The sequence below is a fragment of the Vanessa cardui genome, chromosome 19, assembly GCF_905220365.1.
Source record: "Vanessa cardui chromosome 19, ilVanCard2.1, whole genome shotgun sequence".
In the NCBI taxonomy this organism is placed as follows: Eukaryota; Metazoa; Arthropoda; class Insecta; order Lepidoptera; family Nymphalidae; genus Vanessa; species Vanessa cardui.
In genome coordinates this window covers 8410428-8432748 of record NC_061141.1, presented here as the reverse complement: position 1 = coordinate 8432748, position 22321 = coordinate 8410428, and the positions used below count along the sequence as shown (strand labels likewise).

General features: G+C 30.8%; 1 protein-coding gene across 1 annotated transcript in view; it reads right to left on the bottom strand.

Annotated features, from left to right (window-relative positions):
* Positions 1 to 7370: 7370 nt before the first annotated feature.
* LOC124538061 (head-specific guanylate cyclase) overlaps positions 7371 to 22321 on the bottom strand; it is a 117675-nt gene continuing 102724 nt past the window's right edge. Inside the window, exons 9-15 of the mRNA XM_047115070.1 lie at positions 19384 to 19563; positions 15447 to 15585; positions 13587 to 13753; positions 13074 to 13217; positions 12596 to 12750; positions 9993 to 10134; positions 7371 to 7575 (exon numbers count right to left, since the gene is read on the bottom strand). Coding sequence (XP_046971026.1) covers positions 7492 to 7575; positions 9993 to 10134; positions 12596 to 12750; positions 13074 to 13217; positions 13587 to 13753; positions 15447 to 15585; positions 19384 to 19563 — 1011 coding nt within the window. The 3' untranslated portion in view covers positions 7371 to 7491. The remainder of the gene's footprint in view (positions 7576 to 9992; positions 10135 to 12595; positions 12751 to 13073; positions 13218 to 13586; positions 13754 to 15446; positions 15586 to 19383; positions 19564 to 22321) is intronic.

Genomic DNA, 22321 nt, shown 5'->3' with positions numbered 1-22321 from the left:
TCCGCAAATTCCAAAACAAGAAGTAAATGAAAATGTTCCGAGAACTTTTTTAGTCTCGACTCTCGTCATTTTACATGAGATTGTTAAAAGTCAAGTAAAGATATCAAAAAATCTAATCCAACTTACATAACAAGATATTAGAAGTAGCATTTAAATGTTTACCATACCTGATTACTTTTGTCAGTGTTAAAATCAGTGCGGTCATGTAAAAAATCTCTTCTATCTCCTGAAAATTTGACAAATGACTTCCGGGGATATACTCCATTTTGATTCGTATATACCATAAATTTAGTAATAATTGTAATCAATATTGCATATCAAATTCTGACGAAACACTCTCTTGCTTGCGGCTATTTTCGAGTTTCTTCTTGCAAATTATTTGAACAGATTTTATTAGCTTGCTTTAACAGTGTGAACCTTGTAATAAGATGTAAAGAAGAAAACATATTAACAACTTAATGAGATGTAAATATAAATAATTGAATAGACGTTTTGATTTATTTATAGCTTAGCAATGAGTAAGTACGGAAACTGAGGATAAATTTATATTCACCGGATATACATTTTCTTCCTTTTTATTAAATTAATTTCAAGTAAGATTCTCAAAAGCATTAAAGGAAGGGAGATTCGCTGAGGTTGAACGAAGATAAAACTTAATAGCTGGAAAATTTTACGGCTGCTAAGAGACCGATATACGAGAAGGACATCTGGTTTCAACCCTTTTAAAGCGTTTCTCTTATATCAATTTTATTCGATTTTCAAAACGAAAATTGGGAAAATATTCTTCTTAATACTCTTGTATGTGTGTATCGTAAAATTAAAATGTAATATGATATTTGTTAGTGATGTTGATAAGACTGTTTTGATGAAAAGATAAACTGATCACCAATTAAAATAATACTAAAATATAATTGATGTAAAATTTCATTAAACTTCTATGCCAGTTAGCTCTTCTGAACCGGCGATCGATATTTGACAGTTATTAAGCAAATCTCTCAGTTCTAAATTGAGTAAAGGTTTTGATTTAGTTTATAGTCTACTTATCGAGATTCATATCTAACAACAAGGCCGTGCCAATTGAAGGGTTAAATTTGAGAAATTTTAAAAAGTACTGCATCAAAGTATTTTCTTAAAAAACATGGTAAATAAATAAAATATGGTTTAATTAAAAATAAAACACATTATATATGATAGAAATCTTTTATTTCACAGTTTTTTTTTCTAATAGTGCATTCACAGTTACACTTTCCTTACGGCAAGAACCTATCAGAAATGAAACGCAATACAGCGTGGAATAGAAATAGCTTATAGTAAATAGTGACTTTTCTAATATATACTTTCATTAATAGATCTATATCTAAAGGGAAGGCCGATATTAGGTAACACAAAAATCATAAACGTTTCTCACAAAATATATGTTTCATTGAACACAAATGAGATTCATTTTAATTTACTTATATAATAGTAATAAATAATATTTAAATAATATCAACATTGCATTAGAATTAAATAACAAAACAATTGAATAAAATTATATAACATTAATGGTGTTAAATTTTATTGAAAACTGACGATTTTTTAACAAAGGTTATATAATGAAGTTCTGGAAGTCTTCAGCTTAGTATTTCTAAAAGATGTACATTTTTAAACGCTCATATATCATAATTTAGGTATTTAAGATTTAAAGCTTAGGTATTATCTTTAAGATTTAATATGATAATGGAGAAAATATATTCGACTACGATTCTATTTACAAAGCGGTGATTATATATTTTTTAAATATTTATTTGAAATACGTTGACTTTATTAAAATGACTAGATGCATTTAATTAAGGTGAGGTAAATTTATTTTAAGATATTAATTAAATGTTATCTGAATCTCCCTCAGTTAAGAAGTGTAATGTGAAACAGCCACACATTTGGGGAAGCGTGGCGCAATCTTTTCACTACTAATTAAATAACAACCCAGATTTTAATTAAATCTAAAATCGATCTAACTAGTCTAGATTATATATCAAGGCGTACAGAAGCGCTGCTTGCGTAACGCGCAGAAACGCGCTTGCTCGAGCGTACCTCGTTGACAAATTAATGCGCGCTTTTGCCCATTTGCGCGTTTTCTTGATTATGCGCGCGTAGGATGGAGCAAGCCCCTTGAAATCTGCGCAAGCATGCTCTTTGTTTCGCTTCGCCAAATGTAGGTTGTCAGTGATTAAAATAGTGTGATTTATTTTAAATTGAATTCGTTAATATCAATTATAATTAATAGCTCGTATCCTGTAGTTTGAAGCCAGTGGATTTTAACTTAAATTTATTTATAATTATTTCAAGGTTACATATTTAAGAATACAGTTTAAAAAATTGTCCGTTAAACAAAAATGGTCCTTATTTCTTACTACATAAGTGCATTTGTTAACAATATAAAGCTAATGGTTTACGCCTAAGTGACTAGATGTTTTACTAAAAATTATATGCGATATGTGACGATAATTTCGAAGCATAGCATTACTTAAGTTACTTTAATATATGCCTAAAGTTATTATGATATAATTATCGTTAAAGTAAAATAGAAGAAAGACAAAAAATATATTTTGGTTTTCTCTAAATTATAGATTAGCAATTGTCGCTACAGATACATAACTATACACTCAATAGACGCTAAAATTATCTACACCTAAAATTAGACTTTCATCCGTCAGTCGTAATACAATGCACATCTAATCATTATCAATGTCCTTGCTCTCAGTCTAATTGTTTTTTTACAATTTTTCACGCTAAGACTAATCAAGCTAGTGGTCTGTTAAAAAATTACTCAATCCTTTGCGAGAAATACTTCAGGCAAATGTCAAATATGATGTATTTTGAATTTAGAAGCAACCTTATATTTTCATTTTAAAGTTACGTTTAAACCTGCGCATATAAATAAAAATGTAATTTAAAAAAAAAAAACAATTGTGAACCCATAAATATCTTCAGTTTATATTAATAATATTTGTAAAACTATTCAAGTGTTTCAAAAACGTCTGATCATTTTTGATTACTCTGTAATTTTGTCATATGTCAAAAAAACACTTGCAGATCAATTTGTTTCTTATATCAAAGTCATAGAGTTTATTATTGTTTGTGTACTAAATCGACTCCTATAATAAGGTATTCGTGTACATTTAAATGTAAAGTTTAATCCGCAAAAGACATGTACGATAGAACATGATTATGAATCGTACATTAAACTATGAATATTCTGTAAGCTTTAACTAGTTTAGAACGTACGCTTTTCCATTATTACAATATATATATGAAACTTCTTAATTTAATTACAATACTTTTTCAAATATAATTAAGGCCCACTAACCATTAAACCGTACGCTACATCGAGCTACACTAGGCTATTAAATAAAGCATTTTCATGAAGTTTACACTAACGAACATTCTCGGAAAATTTAAGAGTTTGATATTTAAACTTCTGAACTTTACGAGCGCTGTGTGTGCATTACAACAAATAAAACACTAACAACAATGTGCTTATTACTTCAAGACATATTAACACTAGTAAAATATCTAATATACACTCACATATATGTACATACACTTACTATACCATTACATTGTGAATATCAAAATGGACATTCATATTCTTAGTATATCAATTATTGTGTCTTTGAATTTGTTGAATCTGACAAGCATACTTGTGTCACTTTACTGTGAAAATTTTATATGAAATATATATATATATATTTTATAGTATGTAAGTTAATTAAACTAAAATTTAAACACTGTCATGAAAAATGTACAAAAACTATCCTCATCAAGGAGATGACCTTGTTCTCTTTCAGGCAGCCTTAACTGCCATAATCAAGCGAGGCATTTTGGAGCGCTGTCGTACGTGCGTACGTTGTCACTTTCTACATAGTTTTTGACGCCGCGTCTAATGTCGTATCAAAAGCCGAGCACGTAGGTGGGTTATGGTTGTTAGAGAAAAGAATAAAAAAGATACGAAGAAGGTTATTGTAAATTTAAAATAGCCTGTAAGATTATTCTTAAATAAATATATAATTTGCTGTTTTTTGTCTTTCTTTTTATAATAAATTGAAGTTTACATACTAATAACATCCAGCAAATGTTACTACATCTCTTATATGCTTGTAAGTAAAACGAGGATTTTTTTTTTAATTACTAGGTGTAGTTTGCTAAAAGAATACTATTGAGGTTATTGATAAGACCTAACCAAATCACCGTCACAATAGTTAGGTATGAATCTTATGTGATATAAAAGTAAGGAAAAAGGTTAAATTGTAAATCGCGAGTACTCTTTAGTGGTTAATAAGTCTTAGTTTACTTAATTTCGTTGGTATAATTTAACTATATTACTTAAATGGAAATACTATTTTAGAGTGAAGCATGAGTTACATAATTTGAAAACTAAATCTATTACGATACAAAAAAGATCTTTTATTCTTACAAGTAACCGTGGCTTAGCTATTATCTATTCAGTGAGAGTTCCCTTCGCATCCCACTCGTGAAATATTAAATCGATTGACGGCGATATTCGATTTTGACGTCGATTCTTTGAATGTCATAATTATTATAAACAATTTGACTTATCACTTTTTGATTTTCACGATCATGTTTTGCGATGACTCTCGAGTTCGCTCTTATAGAGGCTCTACGATTACGCTATTCTGTAACGAGAAACTAGAAACTCACCACAGAACATAACAGAAATACCAGCATGTCACATATGTCATTATCTTAAATAATCATAAAATTTAAAGGACTCACGTCTAGTACTATTATGTCTTCAAAATGAATTTGAGCATGTAATATCGACCGTACCGATCAATCTCCATCGTGTCTTCTCCATCGCACGTGACATTGGCGAAATAATCTGTGCCATTTTTGCACAAATAAGAGCCACAAAAAATAATTAAAGTTTTCACAATAAGTCGGCTGTCAATACTTATCTAGTGAGATGTGAAGTGATTTCGTACAGAATATGTCGCAGTCATTTGTAATTCATGTCTTATGTGTACATCAGCATATAATATCAAGTTGTTGAATCTCGACAAAATAGTTTAAAAATTATGCAAAACATTACTAGTGTAAATAAACTTATTGTAATATGGAAAATAACTGAATTGAATTAGTTTAGATTGAATGGTAGGTGGTAATCACTAAATATCTATAACCTACAATATTATACAGCTGTTTAGCATAGCCGAAATTACCTTACTTATTATATATTATCGGTAAATGCATTATACCGTTAAATAAGTCGTAATTATCCCAGATTCAAATTTATTTACATTTTCTTATAAGTAAAGCTTTATATGATGTCTAAATATCACTAAATCTATTATATTTAATTACATAGATTAAAAATATTTACACATGGTTTGGTAGTTCTCACTATAGGTATTGTATTTTTGATGTTGAATGAATACGGTCCTCTTTGGGGGTAAGGCTTGATTTATTTGTCGAAACGTCAAACGACGTTGATGCTTTTGTATACCGTTATTTGGTAAGACTACTGCCGTTCTCTACGTGTCGCTTTGTGTGTGTGTAACGCCTATACAAATCATGTCTCTTCGTGTATGTGTGTAACGCACACAAAGCAAATCGCCCGTGTGTGCAACATCCGTTACTATGACGTCACTTAGCGATGTCAAATATCGAAGCGTTATTTCATATATACATACTTCACGTACGCCTATTTCTAATGAATTAAGTTTGCATGTGTGCTATTAAAGTTTTTCATGTGTGAATATTACGATCACTAATTAAACTTTAGGTGGACACTGAGAGTCTTAAAGCGTAGTAATAATTTCTTTATGTGTATTGACATTTTAAATTATGTCGTATAATACAGTAAAAGTCTATAAAATTAGTTTTATACGACCTAGTATGAAGAATAGTATAAGAACGATTTGTTCTCCACTTACATAACGCAGGTACGACTGACCCTATTTCAGAAGTCTTGGTTTTATGTAATTTATAATTCAGACAAACTACATTCTAGATTTAATCGAATTAAAAAAGAAACTAAAGTTCATTGAACTTGCCACAAACATTAATCAAATGACGTAAGCCATAACGCGTGTACATTCCTATTTTGTAATATTATGTGTTAATTTAAGCATTTAATCGATGTTCTTAATTTACAATAACAACTATGAATATATTATAATCTATGACAAATAATTTAACAAAACATGTATTAATCTTAACTATACAACTAACAAATAAAAATGTACATTGAATTTAAATTATTATTAATTTATATACAGACGACGAAAATTTACTAGGTTATTTCCCAACGTCAATCAGAGTGCTGACTTACATTGACGTAGTGCAAACTGCTGATTACGTCTGCAAGCTCAGAACATAGACCGCTTACATTCAAAATCATTCAACTATTAAACATATAACATTTTGCACATATAGTATGCTATATTTAGTGTCTTATGGAAATCGTTTCATCTTAAATCGTGTCAATAATAATTCGCATACTAATTAAGTTTATATACACTAAAGAGATCTCGAATTATAAATATCCCATTTTGTATAATTTAAATGAAATGTTAATCTAGGATACGACTCGTTTACAAGCGAAATGTACAATGTATATGTGATTATGTATATTTAAATAATTTCTACACAAATGCTTTAATTATGTCTAAATGATTAATTAACTTTTCTCCGATGATGAATTACGTTATACAGAATAAAGAACAAAATTTAAAAAGTAATATAATGAAGTAAACTTCGGATAAATTTTAGCGTTATGTTTTATACAATAAGGTCTTAATTTGCATTCCAGAACAGACATTATTATGTTTATTATATCGTTTAGAACTGAACGTAATAATTATATGAACCGTGACAGTTTATTATAAAATTGTTAACGTCGATCTTCGACTTCCTACGATCAAAATGATTCCAGTGAACTACACTATACATATTACATAAACATATATATTATATGTGTAAAGAGGCAGCTTCATAGAAGGTCCCGAAAGTAGTCGCTGAGTTAATCCTTTAGGTCGTTTGTGGCAATCTATGGCGCTTGTAGCAATTCATTTAACAGTAATAATTTAGATTTTAACAAAAACATGAAAAAAATATCCTCCCCTATCAAAATATTATAGTAGTGATAAGCATTATCCTACATGACCTTTTTGTCTTAATAACTTAAAAGTTTGATGATTAAATTATTAAGGTGGGTTCAGATGTGAGAGATAGTACAAGCGACATACATTAAAATTGGAATTAAATATTGTTAAATATTTAGTCGTTTTGAAACAAATAAAATAAATATAAGTATGACAGTATTATAATGAGATCAATTTTTTTATGTAAATAACATAAAAATACTATTTTCAAATTTTAATATTCACGTACTTAATATCGGAGTATTCAAAAAGCGTATTTACATTTCGTCAGATATACATACATATATTTAAACTGGAATGTTTCTTTATCATACAATTTATATGACTATGTTGATTCTTCACGTTCGACTTCAGAAGATTTTCCTTTTCCAATGCTAAAATCTTTTAAAGCGTCTTCTATGTGTTTGACCTGTTAAAAGACAAAAATAAACTAAATATTAGAACATGTATTACGACATTATAGTAGGGAATTTTGTGCACACCCAGACGGCTGGCTATACATAAATTCTGAAACCAAACAGCAATCCATATTATTGTTGTATTCCGGTTTGTAAGGCCAGTGTTACTGCAGAAACAAGGGTCAAACCCTGAGTTCCTGGATGAATGGTATTATTTATAATAACCGTACCAAATTCTATGAGTGACGAATTACCATCAAGGTGGACGATTTGTCAGTTCAGCTAAATATATCACACATAAATACATCTTATATTAAGAATGTAAAAGTAACTCTGTATGTCTGTGTGTAGCTCTTTCACGACCAAATCAAGGAAACAAATTTGATGAAGTTTGGTATTAAGCAATCTTAAACTTCAAGGAAGGACATGCTTTTTGCCTTACACATGACAACCAAACACCTAAAACGCGAGAGAAGCCGCGTGCAACAACTAGTATTCTATAATCGGTACCTGAAATATTGCAATCCTGACATATGCCATGATTTGTGATACTATACAAGAATATGTACATAACATAACGCTAACGTAACGTTCACTTGGGTCTAAGGCGCCTTTGTGTACGCCATTTTGGGTTGACTTATTAAATATTCAACCACCGAATAGTATTTCTGTACTCCAAAATTAATATAGAGTTAGCTAGTGTATAGCCTAGTAGTATAGTTAAGAACTAAAAGGTCCTAAGGTTGGTGGTGCGGTGAGGATTAATATTTTTTACTTCCAATGTTTACGCGGTAGTGATTAAGTAAACTATTTGCAGGCCTGCCTAGTGCCTACTAAGTCGAAGTAAAAATAATGGAGCATTAGGTATGACAAAAAAAATATAGTAGTTTAGTAGCAATATTTTAACATCAATTTATGTTTACATAATATAATTTAGATGTTGTTGTATGTCAGTATAACAAATAAATTAAAAAAAACGCTCATTCGTTATAGTGTTTTCAAATTTTACTTTAACAGCTTTTTACTTTAACAGCAATATAAATAATAAAAGTTGTTGCTGGATTTATTTCTGTGAACTATAGAAATATACTGAATATATACCTACTAGAGTGTGTATGTATGTATACATTCAAAATAATATTTTATTGTAAATTCTTTGCTACTTTAAAGTCACTACGTCCAACGAAATCAGAAACAGCTGGTTTTAACAGCCGGACGTTTAAAATGATTTAATTGAAATTGAAAACCCTAGGTTAATGATGTTATAATTTACATATATTTTATAAAATACAAATATAATTAATTAAATATTATATCAACAATTAATAAATATTTTCTTTATCTTTGCCTTTTAAGATATAATCAACCATTCTCTTATATATTATACTTAAGCTAATAACTCTTAGTGATACCTAAACAAGTATGTATAGGATACACCCTTATATTGAGTGTTGTAATAACAATTAACATATCACTAAATTCACCGCAATTTACTAATGAAGTCTGAGGTAATAACTATAGCGGTCCAACCCACATCATACCGTCCGCTGAATATATGAGTCACCTGTGACGCTTTAGGGTTACAAAATATTTCTATAGGAAATAAAGTTGATCACCTGTTCGATATAAAGCGCTTTAAAGCGCTATTAGCGATACACTATCAAATAATAAGGGTTTGTTTCTCAAATGTAAAAAAAAAAAGTTATAGTTTTTACGATTTTATGAATGTTTTGTAATGGAAGATTAATCACCGAAATTGTTACTTTACATAATCGTACACGCTGTTAGGTATAATTATAACTAGTCGCAATTAGTTAATGAAGGTTACCCATAATTCCGGACCAACCCATGTCAAAGCGAATGATACAAATGACTCACCTGTGCTTATGAATTAAATAAAGCTGACCGCACACAGCGTGTTCGAAGCTTTAGTGACAATCTCAATTATAGCTTACAAATATAAAATGAATTATGCTGAGTTTCTTTCGCCAGTTCTTCTCAGGTCTGAGGTATTATATTCTGAACAGGTTTCTATTTGTTGAATAAAGGTTTTTTTCACTTTGACTTGACTTTAACAATATATATTGTATGTATGGTTTACTTAATATAAACCTAGTTTATTTAATTTAAAGCCAGTTCTACACAGCCGATGAAACCGGAATTCTCTGTAGACTTGTTCATACTTTCTTCTTTTCGATTTATTCTTGTAAACTAAATATCATTAGTTTTTTGAACTCTAATTATGAACAATATAATTTCACCCATAGCGAATATAACGATGTAGAAGTGATTCTTTTAATTATACTATAGTTACTTAAAGTATGTTTTTCATAACTTCTAAGGTTGGCTGTTACAGAAGTACATCATAATTTCGCAAACTATTGTTAGGGCCCATAACATGTTTAACGGAGTCGACCTAATTGCTCACCTGTGTCGCTTCAGGGTCCGTTCCGGGGTGTGTGTACTTGTGCAGGAAGTAACACGTTCCAGGTATGTCCTTGGGAAACGAATTCGGCAGACAGGATCGATCGCGCGGCTCCATTTCAAATCCAGGAAACTTTATTAGCCACCTGCGTACAAAATTACATTTTTTTTACACAATTTTTCCTCTCGTTTGAATAGACATTTAATAATAGAAGATTGTCAGAATTATGAAAATCAATTGTAGTATATAGAATTCAATCAGGAATGTAATGTTTAACTATCAGATAAGTCTATTTATTTTATGCTACTTCCGATTCCAATCATTCCATTGTGATTTTAAATTTTACAAAGAGAATCACTAAACATAATAGAAATAAAAATGAACCTAAAATTGACCCTTGTGAAACACACATTTCAACTCACAAAGTATGCTAAGTAATTAAGTCTCAATACACTTATAAAATAATGTGAAACATTTTATAAGTCGTCATATAAAACCTCCTTTCATTTGTTGAAGTGAATTTGACCACGTCGATTGAATACGGGTTTGATTTCACTTATGTTTCCCTTCAACGCTGATCACAAGATTATTAAAACGAATTAAGAACATGTGAACTAAATAATTCATTTGACCATCGGTGAAATCGTTTTAGCACTTCTGGGTTGGCATCTTCAATTATTAACAGACTTGTCAATCATTACTAATACGTTTCATTGAATATATTTAAATAATAATATTCCCGAAAAATTAAAGACCTGAGTTCCTGTCGCTGATTCAGGTTAAGGCATTTTCTTTTCAGAAATGGTTGTGTTTAATTTGACTCCTAATCAGTAAGTCTAATGCTTCTACATTGAATAAATGAGTTTGAGTTTGTTGTTGTTTTTTTTTTTTTTCATTTTATAAGGTGAGTTGGCAGTGGAATAGAAGAGATTTGAACGTTAGTGTAGCTCATTGACAATGTCAAGATTACTCTTTTATATATTTACATTAAATGATAATTAGGGATCAATGTCTATTAATATGCATAAATATTTGTATGTATAAGTGAAATTGGGGTCGTATCTTGCAAAAATTGTAAACATATATCTTTACTAGACTAATTTCTATGCAATAAGGTCGTTTGGAAGATCACATTTGTAACCATTTCTTTGTGTTTTATTTTGTTAAAGTCGCCTTGTGAAGTAAAATGTATTACTATTTTTTATTTAATAATTCCACGTAGGCATGTTTTATAAAGCCACAATTTTAAATCCTTATTTGTATATGTTAATAATTCTTATTATGTAAATAAATTTAATCATCGAAACTCTCGTGTTTGTTTGTATACAACATAAATAAACATTTAAACTGAAAGGCAAAAAATATACCCTTATTTCCGGGAAAATTAAGAGTTTCACAGAAATGATGGCAACATTTTGCAAATATATCAAACTGTCGATAACAAAGTATAAAACAAACGTTGCCACTTTATTACTATTATTGATTCGGGATATGGGCAATCAATTAATTCGTACAATAAAGTTTAACGGCGGCAGGAATGGGTTTCGATATTAAAATCAATGATGCGAATTAATTGAGTATTGAAACGGCTTAAGCTCCCATTGAGAGCAAATAGAACAATAGGCTGTAAATCTGAGACACTTAAAACTAATGAGCAATATATTGGATGATTTATAGTCCAAAGTGTAAGAACTCAAGTCACACGTATCAAATATTCGTTTATACTTTATATTTATTCAGGCTGATGATGGAGTAAAATCTGTTTGTCTGTGTATTTGTTAATACGACTAAATACTTTAATTATAATAGACTTGATATAGAAAATGGCAAAAAAAGGAGTTTTAGAGGATCTAAGAGACAATAAATAAAATTTTAACAAAAAGAAAAACCGACTTCAAACAAAACACTATTTTAAAACAAATAAAAATGTACTAAAAAGTAATAAAAATAATTTCATATTTAATATATTTTTGAGAGTCCTCCTAGGTAAAATGAAATGAAAAATATTAGACTACTTAAAAGTCAATTTACGATTATATAATGTAGTTATAATTATTGCTATATTTGGAGCCGGTGTCAGCACCCCACGGGAAGCACTACCTTTCAAACAAAAAAAAATTACCAAAATCGGTCCACCCAGTAAAAAGTTATGAGGTAACAAACAAAAAAAAAATATACAGACGAATTGATAACCTCCTCCTTTTTGAAGTCGGTTGAAAATATTCGCGGGGTACACCTTGGTTATAAAAAAAAATTAAAACATAAAAGAAGAACACCGATCAAAATAACTAGTTTTAACCAGTTCTCGCGTTTATTTCCTATATGCTCACATGACCCAGTGCCTGGAATGTGTGATTCCTACCAGAGATTAAGAGTCCAAACCAGGTAAACTTAACGTTTTCATGTTCTTTAGTTTTGTTTCAAATTTATCTCATCTCATCATCAGGTCAGCGGTAAAGGTACACATAGTGAGGAAACCTACATTAGTTTGGATGAAGTCTGTCTAAAAGCCTTCTTACCATACCTCTATCCCATACGTAAAGACGATAAGATCATCTGAAATTTAACCATATATTTTTTTAATTTAACAATAATTGAAAACTTACTTGTAAGTGGTTGGGCTGACGTTGATTTTCAAAGGCTCCGATCCCGATTCGAACTTGTTAGCCAGCGTGACGTTGTGACCAAAGAGGCAGTACTTCAGCATAGTTTTGCCGACCACACCCGCCAAAACCGTCCCAGTGTGAAGACCGATACGCATCTGTTTATAAAAGCAATCTTAAGATATTTTGAGGTTAGAATTTTTAAGTTGTGAAAAAGAGACGAATGTATACGTCTGTTCACTCTTTCAAGACTGACAGTATCAAACTCGTAATACGAAGACGAAATATATTTAAAGGGCATCCTTATTCACACACACGTCTGACTTTTCAAAAACAGAAATACAGATTACTGATTGCTAAAAAGATTGCTAAACTGAATAATTTTTTATTGCTGATATTGGTAGGCGGACTAGGGAATGGGTCATCTGAAAGCAATCAGTTATCTCCGCCCAAAGATAGAGTAATAAGCATTATAATATACCTTTATAGGATTTCCTTCGTGCGTGAGGTGTTGAGCGCATGTCTCGACCATGCGTAATGCCATCCAAGCGATTTGCGGTGCGTGAGTTTCTATCTTTCTGTGTAGTCCACTCGCAACACAGTACGCGTCGCCGATTGTTTCTACCTAAAGTTGGTTTGAATCAATTAGCAAAACAAATCTAAAATCTCACAATCTTTCTCCTTAACAAATGCTCTTTTGAAAAATACACATATGAATATGATCTGAATAATATTTATAAAAGTAAGAATCGCGTTATCGAAGTTGCTTCCGAAGGATAAATAATTAAACAAAAAAAATTTTTTTATTATCACAAATGAGTAATATTATTTATTTGAAAATGGTGCATGGAAAATTTATCAAAGTGCTCAGTGCTTAGAGCTAGCTCAAGTTAAATCCGGCACTGCTTCATTAACAGAACGATCATGAGGCGTCTGAAACTTTTCAGCCTCGGTACTTATATTGGTTAGCATTTTAAACACAAAATGGTGTTACCTTATAAACATCGAGTTCCCCGCAAAATACGTCAAACACGCTGTACAGGTCTTCAAGCATGGCTATCACCATCATAGGCGTGGCTGTGGCACAAATTGAGGTGAACCCCACGATATCACTGAACAGCATCGTGACGTCATCGTGGCTCTTGGCTTCAATGTTCTCACCTATGGTCAAAAAGTTAACCCAATGGAATTCACAAATTTTATTCTTTAGTAGATTTTGTCCAAGGTTGGTACCAACCATACATCACATACTACTGCCAAATAATAAAACTTCGTATTGCTATGTTCTGTATTGAATGGTGAGTGAGCCAGTATTATAGGCACAACGGTCATAACCGACTTGCACTCATTGGTGATGCAAAGGATCTATATTAATATTATAAATACAAAAGTAACTCGGTCTATCAGACTTTTTAATACTATTTCATTGTAAGACATAGGATACTTTTTATGTCTAGCAACTGACAACTAACGGCCGAAACGCGACGTGAAATCGGGCGCAAAAATTAGTGATTAATATATCTTTAAATTAGGTATTATTAATTATGACTTTACAGGTAATTATTCACTTTTCACTTTAATGTGTACTAACAACTTACTAACCTAAAGAAAACTTTTCTTAAACAACTCAGTATAAAAAAGTGCCTAATCTAACAAAACGACGTACTGTAGTTTACCAGGTATTCAATTTATCGGCAAAACAATAACGTGTATTGATAAAACAATGGTTTCCTCATAAGGTGAACGCAACTTTCAAATTAATCACTATTCAACTTCAATAATTAATATATTTATGATTATTTCATAATAGTCAATCTCCGCTTCGAGAGTTAACTCCTTAATAAAAGTTAAAAGACGTAAAAACTATTCGCTAGTAACAATACACTTTTGATGGCTCAGGAAATTGGTTTATGAAGCTCATACCCGTACCGCGTATTTTACTTTACGAACTAAATGGCTTATATAAGAATAGTATATTTTAAAGTAATAATAATAATATTACTTCTACTGTTACTTTTACTTCAAGATTTTCTCTTCTTATTATGAGAAGGGAGAGTCTATTCTGCAACTCTGCTTTAATGATAGTTGGTGAAGACTCTTTACAGTGTACTCTTTTATCACCAAGCACGAGTTGATATAAACAGATTATATATAGAATCGCTTCGAAAATAAGCCATTTTTTCTCGTAAAATAAAAGTTAAAAAATCTTTATTTTGGGTTATCTTTAAGAGATAGGCATATACCATCGGGGACTTTTTTGTAGACATTTATGTGATATACAACTCTGTAGTACATTATTTTGATCTATCTAGTAAGGTTCAGACAGCGATTACAATGTAAGCGCAAAAAAATTAAAAAAATTACGACATCACATGAGAAACTTTAAAAATTATCAGTGTTACTTAACTATATTGTCTATGTGTTATATATAAAAACCTTCCTCTCGAATTACTCTATCTATTAAAAAATACGTATCAAAATCCGTTGCGTAGTTTTAAAGATTTGAGCGTACAAAGGGACAGAAGAAGTGATTTTGTTTTATACCATGTAAAGATACCGCAATGTATGTTTGAAGGTCTTGCAACGTTCACAGTTTTACAGACATTAGACAATATATAACCTTATCTTATCATCACTTTAGAAACCAAAATTGTCAGCTTTTCTTTATATATTGTCCATGTTTTATACACAAAAACCTTCTCACATCACTATCTATTAAAACAAAAACGCATCAAAATCGGTCAGGGACAGAGAGCGTAGGCGACTTTGTTTTATACTATGTAATGATGAGTACTTTAACACATAGGTAGTTTGAAAGTTAAAATTCTGAATAGTCGAAATGATGCAAACTTACCGAGCCATAGACGTTTCGCGATGTGCGGGGGAAATATTAAATGCAGTAAGCTGACATTTTTCTCTCGTTCTTTGTCAACGGATTTGCTGGTTTCCATTATTGAATTTTTCAATTTGTCCATTCTCTTCCTCAGTCCGTCCTGTGAAAAACTCCATAAGTCTGACATTGACAAAAGATATTTCGAATATTTTTGTCGAAATATCGTTTCGTGGAAAACTGTAAGCAATGTAAATGGAAAGTATGTTTATTTTTAAATCGAACGCTTCAGAGCTTGGTCAATAGAAATTAAAAAAAAAACCAAACCTAGGACAAATACTTTTAAGAGTCATATAAAATATTTATTTTTCATTGATCATCAAATTGAACTCAATAAATGTTTGTGCTTTTTGGTGAATTTTTACGGTACAAATGTTTTATACATATAAAAAAATATATTCACTAAGCGTAATGAAATATATTACACTAAACTCAATATAATTAACGTCCACAAGGGAATTAATGTGATATTCCAGACCAAACAAAATGTTCACGAGGGAATAATCACATTAAATAATATCATACGAATTATATAAATCCTTGTTCATGTGCAGTGAAATTCGGAAAATTTGAAAATCCTATTATAAAAAAAAATCCAACTACCAAAATAAGTTACAATATATTAATTTCACTTAATAATGTTATATATATTATTCACATGACGTAAAAATATCTATGCCACCGTAAGATTACAAAATTCGTTAGATTACAATCTAACTAATTTTGTAATCTTAATAAAGTTAAGTAACAGCCTGTAAATTCCCCACTGCTGGGCTAAGGCCTCCTCTTCCATTAAGGAGAGGGTTTGGAACATATTCCACCACGCTGTTCCGATGTGGGTTGGTGGAATGCACATGTGGCACAATTTCGATGAAATTAGACACATGGAAGTTTCCTCACGATGTTTTCCTTCACCACCGAGCATGAGATGAATTATAAACACAAATTAAGCACATATTGGTGCTTGCCTGGGTTTGAACCCGAAATCATCGGTTAGATGCACGCGTTCTAAGCACTGGGCCAACTCAGCTCAATCTTACGGTGACATAAATATACAATGAAAATATTTCAAACTCGCATAAAAAGCTTTTACTATGGCTTTAATAAGCCGAGTATCAGCGCTTACGTCGATATTTCACGGCAGGAAAAGGTTGTATTTTTCAACAGTAAAATACAGGCACATATTGAAAGTATATTTTACCGAGTGCTTTATTTTAAAGCAATTATTGGAAGCAGATAATGTCGAAAAATTCTCATTAGGCCGATTATTCGATCGGGGGATATATATAGCTTTAATTATAGTAGCAATGGTTTTACTTTTATAATTAAAGAGCGGAGACAAGTAACATAAGTACTAGCCATTACTAGTAACTTACTACCTTTTGATTCCTAACCTATTATAAATTAAGTCCTGTGTATGTAATACAATATACACATTTTTTAATATTGCTTATTATTTATAAAAAAATATATATATATTTAAATATGACGAAAGATCTTTTTAAGTATGTACATTATAACATATAAATTAAAGTAACTTTATATATGTATTTATTAAAAGCCTGAATAATTTGAATCAAGGCCCACAGCATTAAATTAGCCACTGAACCGAAGAGGCCAGTACAAAGAATAAGAATATAATTACTGTGTAAATAAGTACACGTAATTATTATGTAAGGGATAGGTAGGTATAATTAAGTTGATTATGTTAACCTTCCAAAACATATATACGCTGATTGTTTTTCAATGAATACTGTAAAAGTATATTTTAAACAATTTCAAGTATGTAGAACTTTTTCGGGTCCAAAAAAAATTCAATGGGTGGAATACAACATTTTATGTCCAAAAATCATATTAAATATAAAAGGTGAGAAAAAAAAGAAAGGGGGCTTCTCTATAAACATACCTATATATTTCCTATTCAATAATCCTAATAAATAAAAGATTTGACGGTATTTTTAAAATGTCTTACTGATAAAACTGCTGAAGTAATATACATACATAAAACTTATTCTAGAAGATTTAAAAAAATAATTCGTTCGAAAAACCCAAACATATTCTTTTTTTAAAATGCCAGTTGACATATTTTAAAATCATACAAATATCAAAAACACTTCGTGAAATAGTAATATTTACAATTATGACATTATTTAAATGAAAATAACGTTTAGATGTTAATTACCCTAACATAAATGTATTCTTAATATTCTCATATAAAATTAAATGTTTTAACAAGCCAATTATTATACGTGTAAGCCTGGAGCTTTGTATGATAAATATCATATAACGGGATGTACTCTCGCATTTAAATTTCTGTTTCATTAAGTTTAAATTTCGAACAAACTGCAAATAGAATCATTTATTTTTTTATTTTATTTGTTAACATAATAAATACCTTGCATTCGTTATACTATTATAATAATAATACTAATTTATTGTAGTAATAATAATAATAATAATATACACAGACATACGTTTGGAACATCGTTAATTTACGCGGTTCATAAGAGCGGCTTAAATCATAGAGTACTCCGTCCAGGCTACCCTTCCCTTTCTTTCTTTTGTCTTCTCTCTATTTCTGTCTCTCTCTCTGTTTTATTTTATACCTCTTTATACTATATATAATTTAAATTCTTCTCTATTGTTTAATTTTAATGGGATTTTAAATAAGATTAATTATTATGACTGTTATTTAATTCACAATATACAGCGAAAGCCACTTTATTCCAACTAGTAGTCTTGTGTTTTTTAAACTGGTACCAACATAACATTATTTTACTAGCATAGACTGTATCCATTTTTTCTTATGGCAACACATGTGATGACTTTCACATGACTAATAAAAAGTATATAGATTTATTGTATTGTTACAAACACTTGCAGATTTTGAAAAGACATACGCCGACAGAAAAGCCTATCTTTTGACGGACCCAATCCATGCTTGATTCTTGGACGTAGTTCAAGCTCGTCACTAGATCAAGTAAAGTAAATTACCCACTGCTGGGCTATGGCCTCATCTTCCATTAAGGAGAGGGTTTGGAACGTATTCCACCACGCTGTTCCAATGCGGGTTGGTGGAATGCACATGTGGCAGAATTACGATGAAATTAGACACATGCAGGTTTCCTCACGATGTTTTCCTTCACCGCCGAGCCCGAGATGAATTACTAGATCAAGGAGAGAGTGAATCTCGAAGTAAGCACAACACAAGCAGCTAATAGCAATTACCACTGAACCAATAAGTTTTTATTATCATAGATAATGTAGTGTTTACGTAAACGCCTATGATTAGGCAGCTGTCGAGCATTATATCTGCATAATTAGACCATGTAGCAGGTGCTGTTCATAGTGATAATAATATCCTAAGAACTATTTAGAATTCCATGTGTCATAAATGATCGCAGCTAAAATGACAAATGTGTGATTAAATTAGTTTACTTCTAAATATTTTTTAATACGACTCGTGTTATAGCAAAATATCTCTGGTTACTTTCAGTTTCCCTGATTCATTTTCATAGTATTTTCCTATGTTTCTTCAGAAAATTTAACATATTTTGTATAAATATAACTGTTTTTTGCTCTCTCAAATCCAATAACATAAATTCTCGAATATGTTGAGGGAAAATCTAGATTTAAATACTTACTGTACCAAGGAAATTTTAAACTAACATTGTCCTTGTTTTTTTTTTTTTTGAAAAAGGAACACAATAACTGTTATTGGCTTGATCGAAGACACCTTTGGGCTTTGCTGTTGCTTTAATAGTCATCAAAACCCAAAATCATATAACTAATAGAAATATAACATATAAACCGTTCTTAATTTGAATATCTATAGTACTAAAAACGGCGACAAAGAACAATACATTAAGACAATTCGCAAATGGCGCTCTAAAATACGAACCTGAGCTCTAGTCTGTTCACTGACTAAGATGACGTCCCTGGTCGCGTCGTGTAATGGGATGTCGGATATAAATAGCCCTCGTCCTGTCAGCCCCTCGAGCCCATCAAGGAAGGGCGAGCCGACAAAAAGTAGCGAGTCAGACTCCGAACAGAAAACCATCTGCCCTTTTATCTCGAGACCCTGCGGAAAAAAATAGTTACGCATTATCGAACTGATGTCACCGTGGATGTAAGAATGGGAATTGCTGACGGAATAATGTTTAATTATACCTTTAAAAGGAATCTTTTATAAATTTGATAGATTATATAAATAATTCCTGTAAATGTAAAAGAACTTACAAAAGTTTTATAGATGTTTTGAATTTTAAATAAAGTTGACGATTAATTTGCCTTTAATTGTCGCTGCCCATTTTGACTACGTACTGATAAAATTCGTACAAAGTTACACATGCAATTTGGGCTATTTCCCACTTGATTGATTTTTATGATTAATAATTCATAAAAATATTGTTGTAACTATCGGTCGGACAGAATATTAATTAGATATTTCATGTGTTGTAGTACCATTTAGTGTTAACTTACTACTATACGAATTAAAAAAAAATCTTTATACCTTTATATGTCTCGCCATCGCCAATGCGGAGTGTAATGTAACCCGTATAAAAACCTATGTAACCTAAATTGTTTGTGTTTATTTACACCCTAGCAATATGATAGTCGATCAGGTTCGATTTTGAAGTCGTGAGATGTTATAGTACGTTAATAAACAGGCATCTAAAGCCGGTCCAACAGCCTCCACCAGTAATATAGCAAAATTGTTTTAGGATATCGGACAATATCAAATTGATGCGATAATGTTATTAACGAAATTAAAAAGCAAATGAAATTGTCGTTACAACACAATTCAAAATCTCTCCGATTATGATTTGTAAAATAGATACCAAAATGTGCGGCAAGGAATCTCAGATTTTACCAACTTTTTAAATTACCCGGTTAATCTTTAAAATACACGCATAATATACATCCAATGTGAATTATAACGTATATTTAGAATAATGTAAGCGTAAGATCAATTGTTTCTATGATAAAAACTAGTAATCATTTTGAAAATGAACTTGCATACGTGATTATTAATGCCGAGTTATAATCCTTTTAACGTCACGATTGCCTTTACCAAACTTAGCCAGCTAGGTTTCAAATGTTTTTTAATACCGTATTTCCATTATTTAAAGCTTCTGCTTAAAATGTAATTACCACTGAGTGGCGTTAGTACTAATTACATTGACACGACATATACAATGTTTTAATTATATATTTTTTGTCAGATTATTATGAAACTTTGTGAAAATGAGTGTGGCTATGAAATACACACACAAACACATTCGTATTTCTACCACATACATACATAGTATTACTATGACTATGATATACCTACATATATTATTGAAAAATAACATATTCGTTTCTTCAGTTGGCAACGGATTGACGGTGAGAGAAATGATTGAAATGACAAATAATAATAATAATACTTGTCTATTATAGGGATTATTTTAATCAGCTGTTCATAAGAAAAAAACGTGAGTATCTCAGGATGACCAACTCGCCCGACCCGTATGTATAAAAGTAAGGGAAGCCAGACAGACGAGTGCCGTAACGCGTTACGTAACGAAATTGTTTTATATGAATATAATTTCGAAAGCATATCAAAAGTAAATAAATTAAAACATTAATTATTTTGTCATGATAATGGTGAAAAAATTATACAAACTAACGAGACATTATCCTTACTAATTAAAAAAAAGGCAAAAGTACATATGTATGTATGTGTATCGGTTTGTTAGCTTTTCACGTGAAAGCGATAGATTGTAATGAAAGTTTACCATAATATAGCTTGTACATCAGAATAACACATGATATAATAAGCTAACCTAACAATCAACCCCTAAAATGCGAGCGAAATCGTGGGCGAAAATTAGTATATATACATCTATTTTTTGTACATAGTTTTGTATCCTCTTATTTAAATTTTACTCTAAATATTTTGTACTTTTAAATTGCCCAGTATTCAAATATTATTCACGCCACGTGGCCTTAATATGTTGTCGTGTGCACGAAGACTTGGCCTCACAATTTTTAACTCACACTTTAGCCATTGTGTTTTCAGCTGAAGTAGTTAGAGCATTTTAAAATTACTCTAAAATTCTTTTTGTAGTTGCCGGTTGAAGAGTTAAAAATGTTTAGAGCAGACATTAAATTACTTAAGTGGAATATTTCTGATAGACTTTAAGATAAGATAGTGACGACCTCCGTGGTCGAGTAGTGTGTACTCCGGTTTTCATGGGTACGACACGCCGAAGTCCCGGATTCGATTTCCGGCCGAATTGATGTAGGAAATGTTCATTAGTTTTCTATATTGTCTTAGGTCTGGGTACACAAGTACTTTAGCCACTTACGTTGAGATGTCGTATGTGATTACAATATTTATTATTTTATTATTTATATTTTAATTCTGTTCATATTCATTAACTAAGAATTATTAACATTGAGGAAGGCCTCAATGTTAATAATAAAGATATTATATACAAATATTTACAGTACAAATTATGCCCGCGTGGAATGGTGGCAAGAATGCTAGCAGCATTTCCCCGTTGAATCGTTTTAGTTGCTGTGGCCATAGATGAACCAACCCTCTTGTCACCGGTGGAGGTAATAAGGTAAACGTACCTATACCATACTTCTATCATAAGTTAACATCTACATATATGTTCGGTAGGTTCTTACTCTTAAGTTAAATCTATTTAGACACCAAAACTATTGGTAATTTTATTGATTAGTATTCAAAGATGAAAATAGGTCACCACTATACATAGATTAAACCGCAGTAGAAATCTTATCTATTCCTTACAACGCCAATTTACTACCAAACACGGAAACTAAGT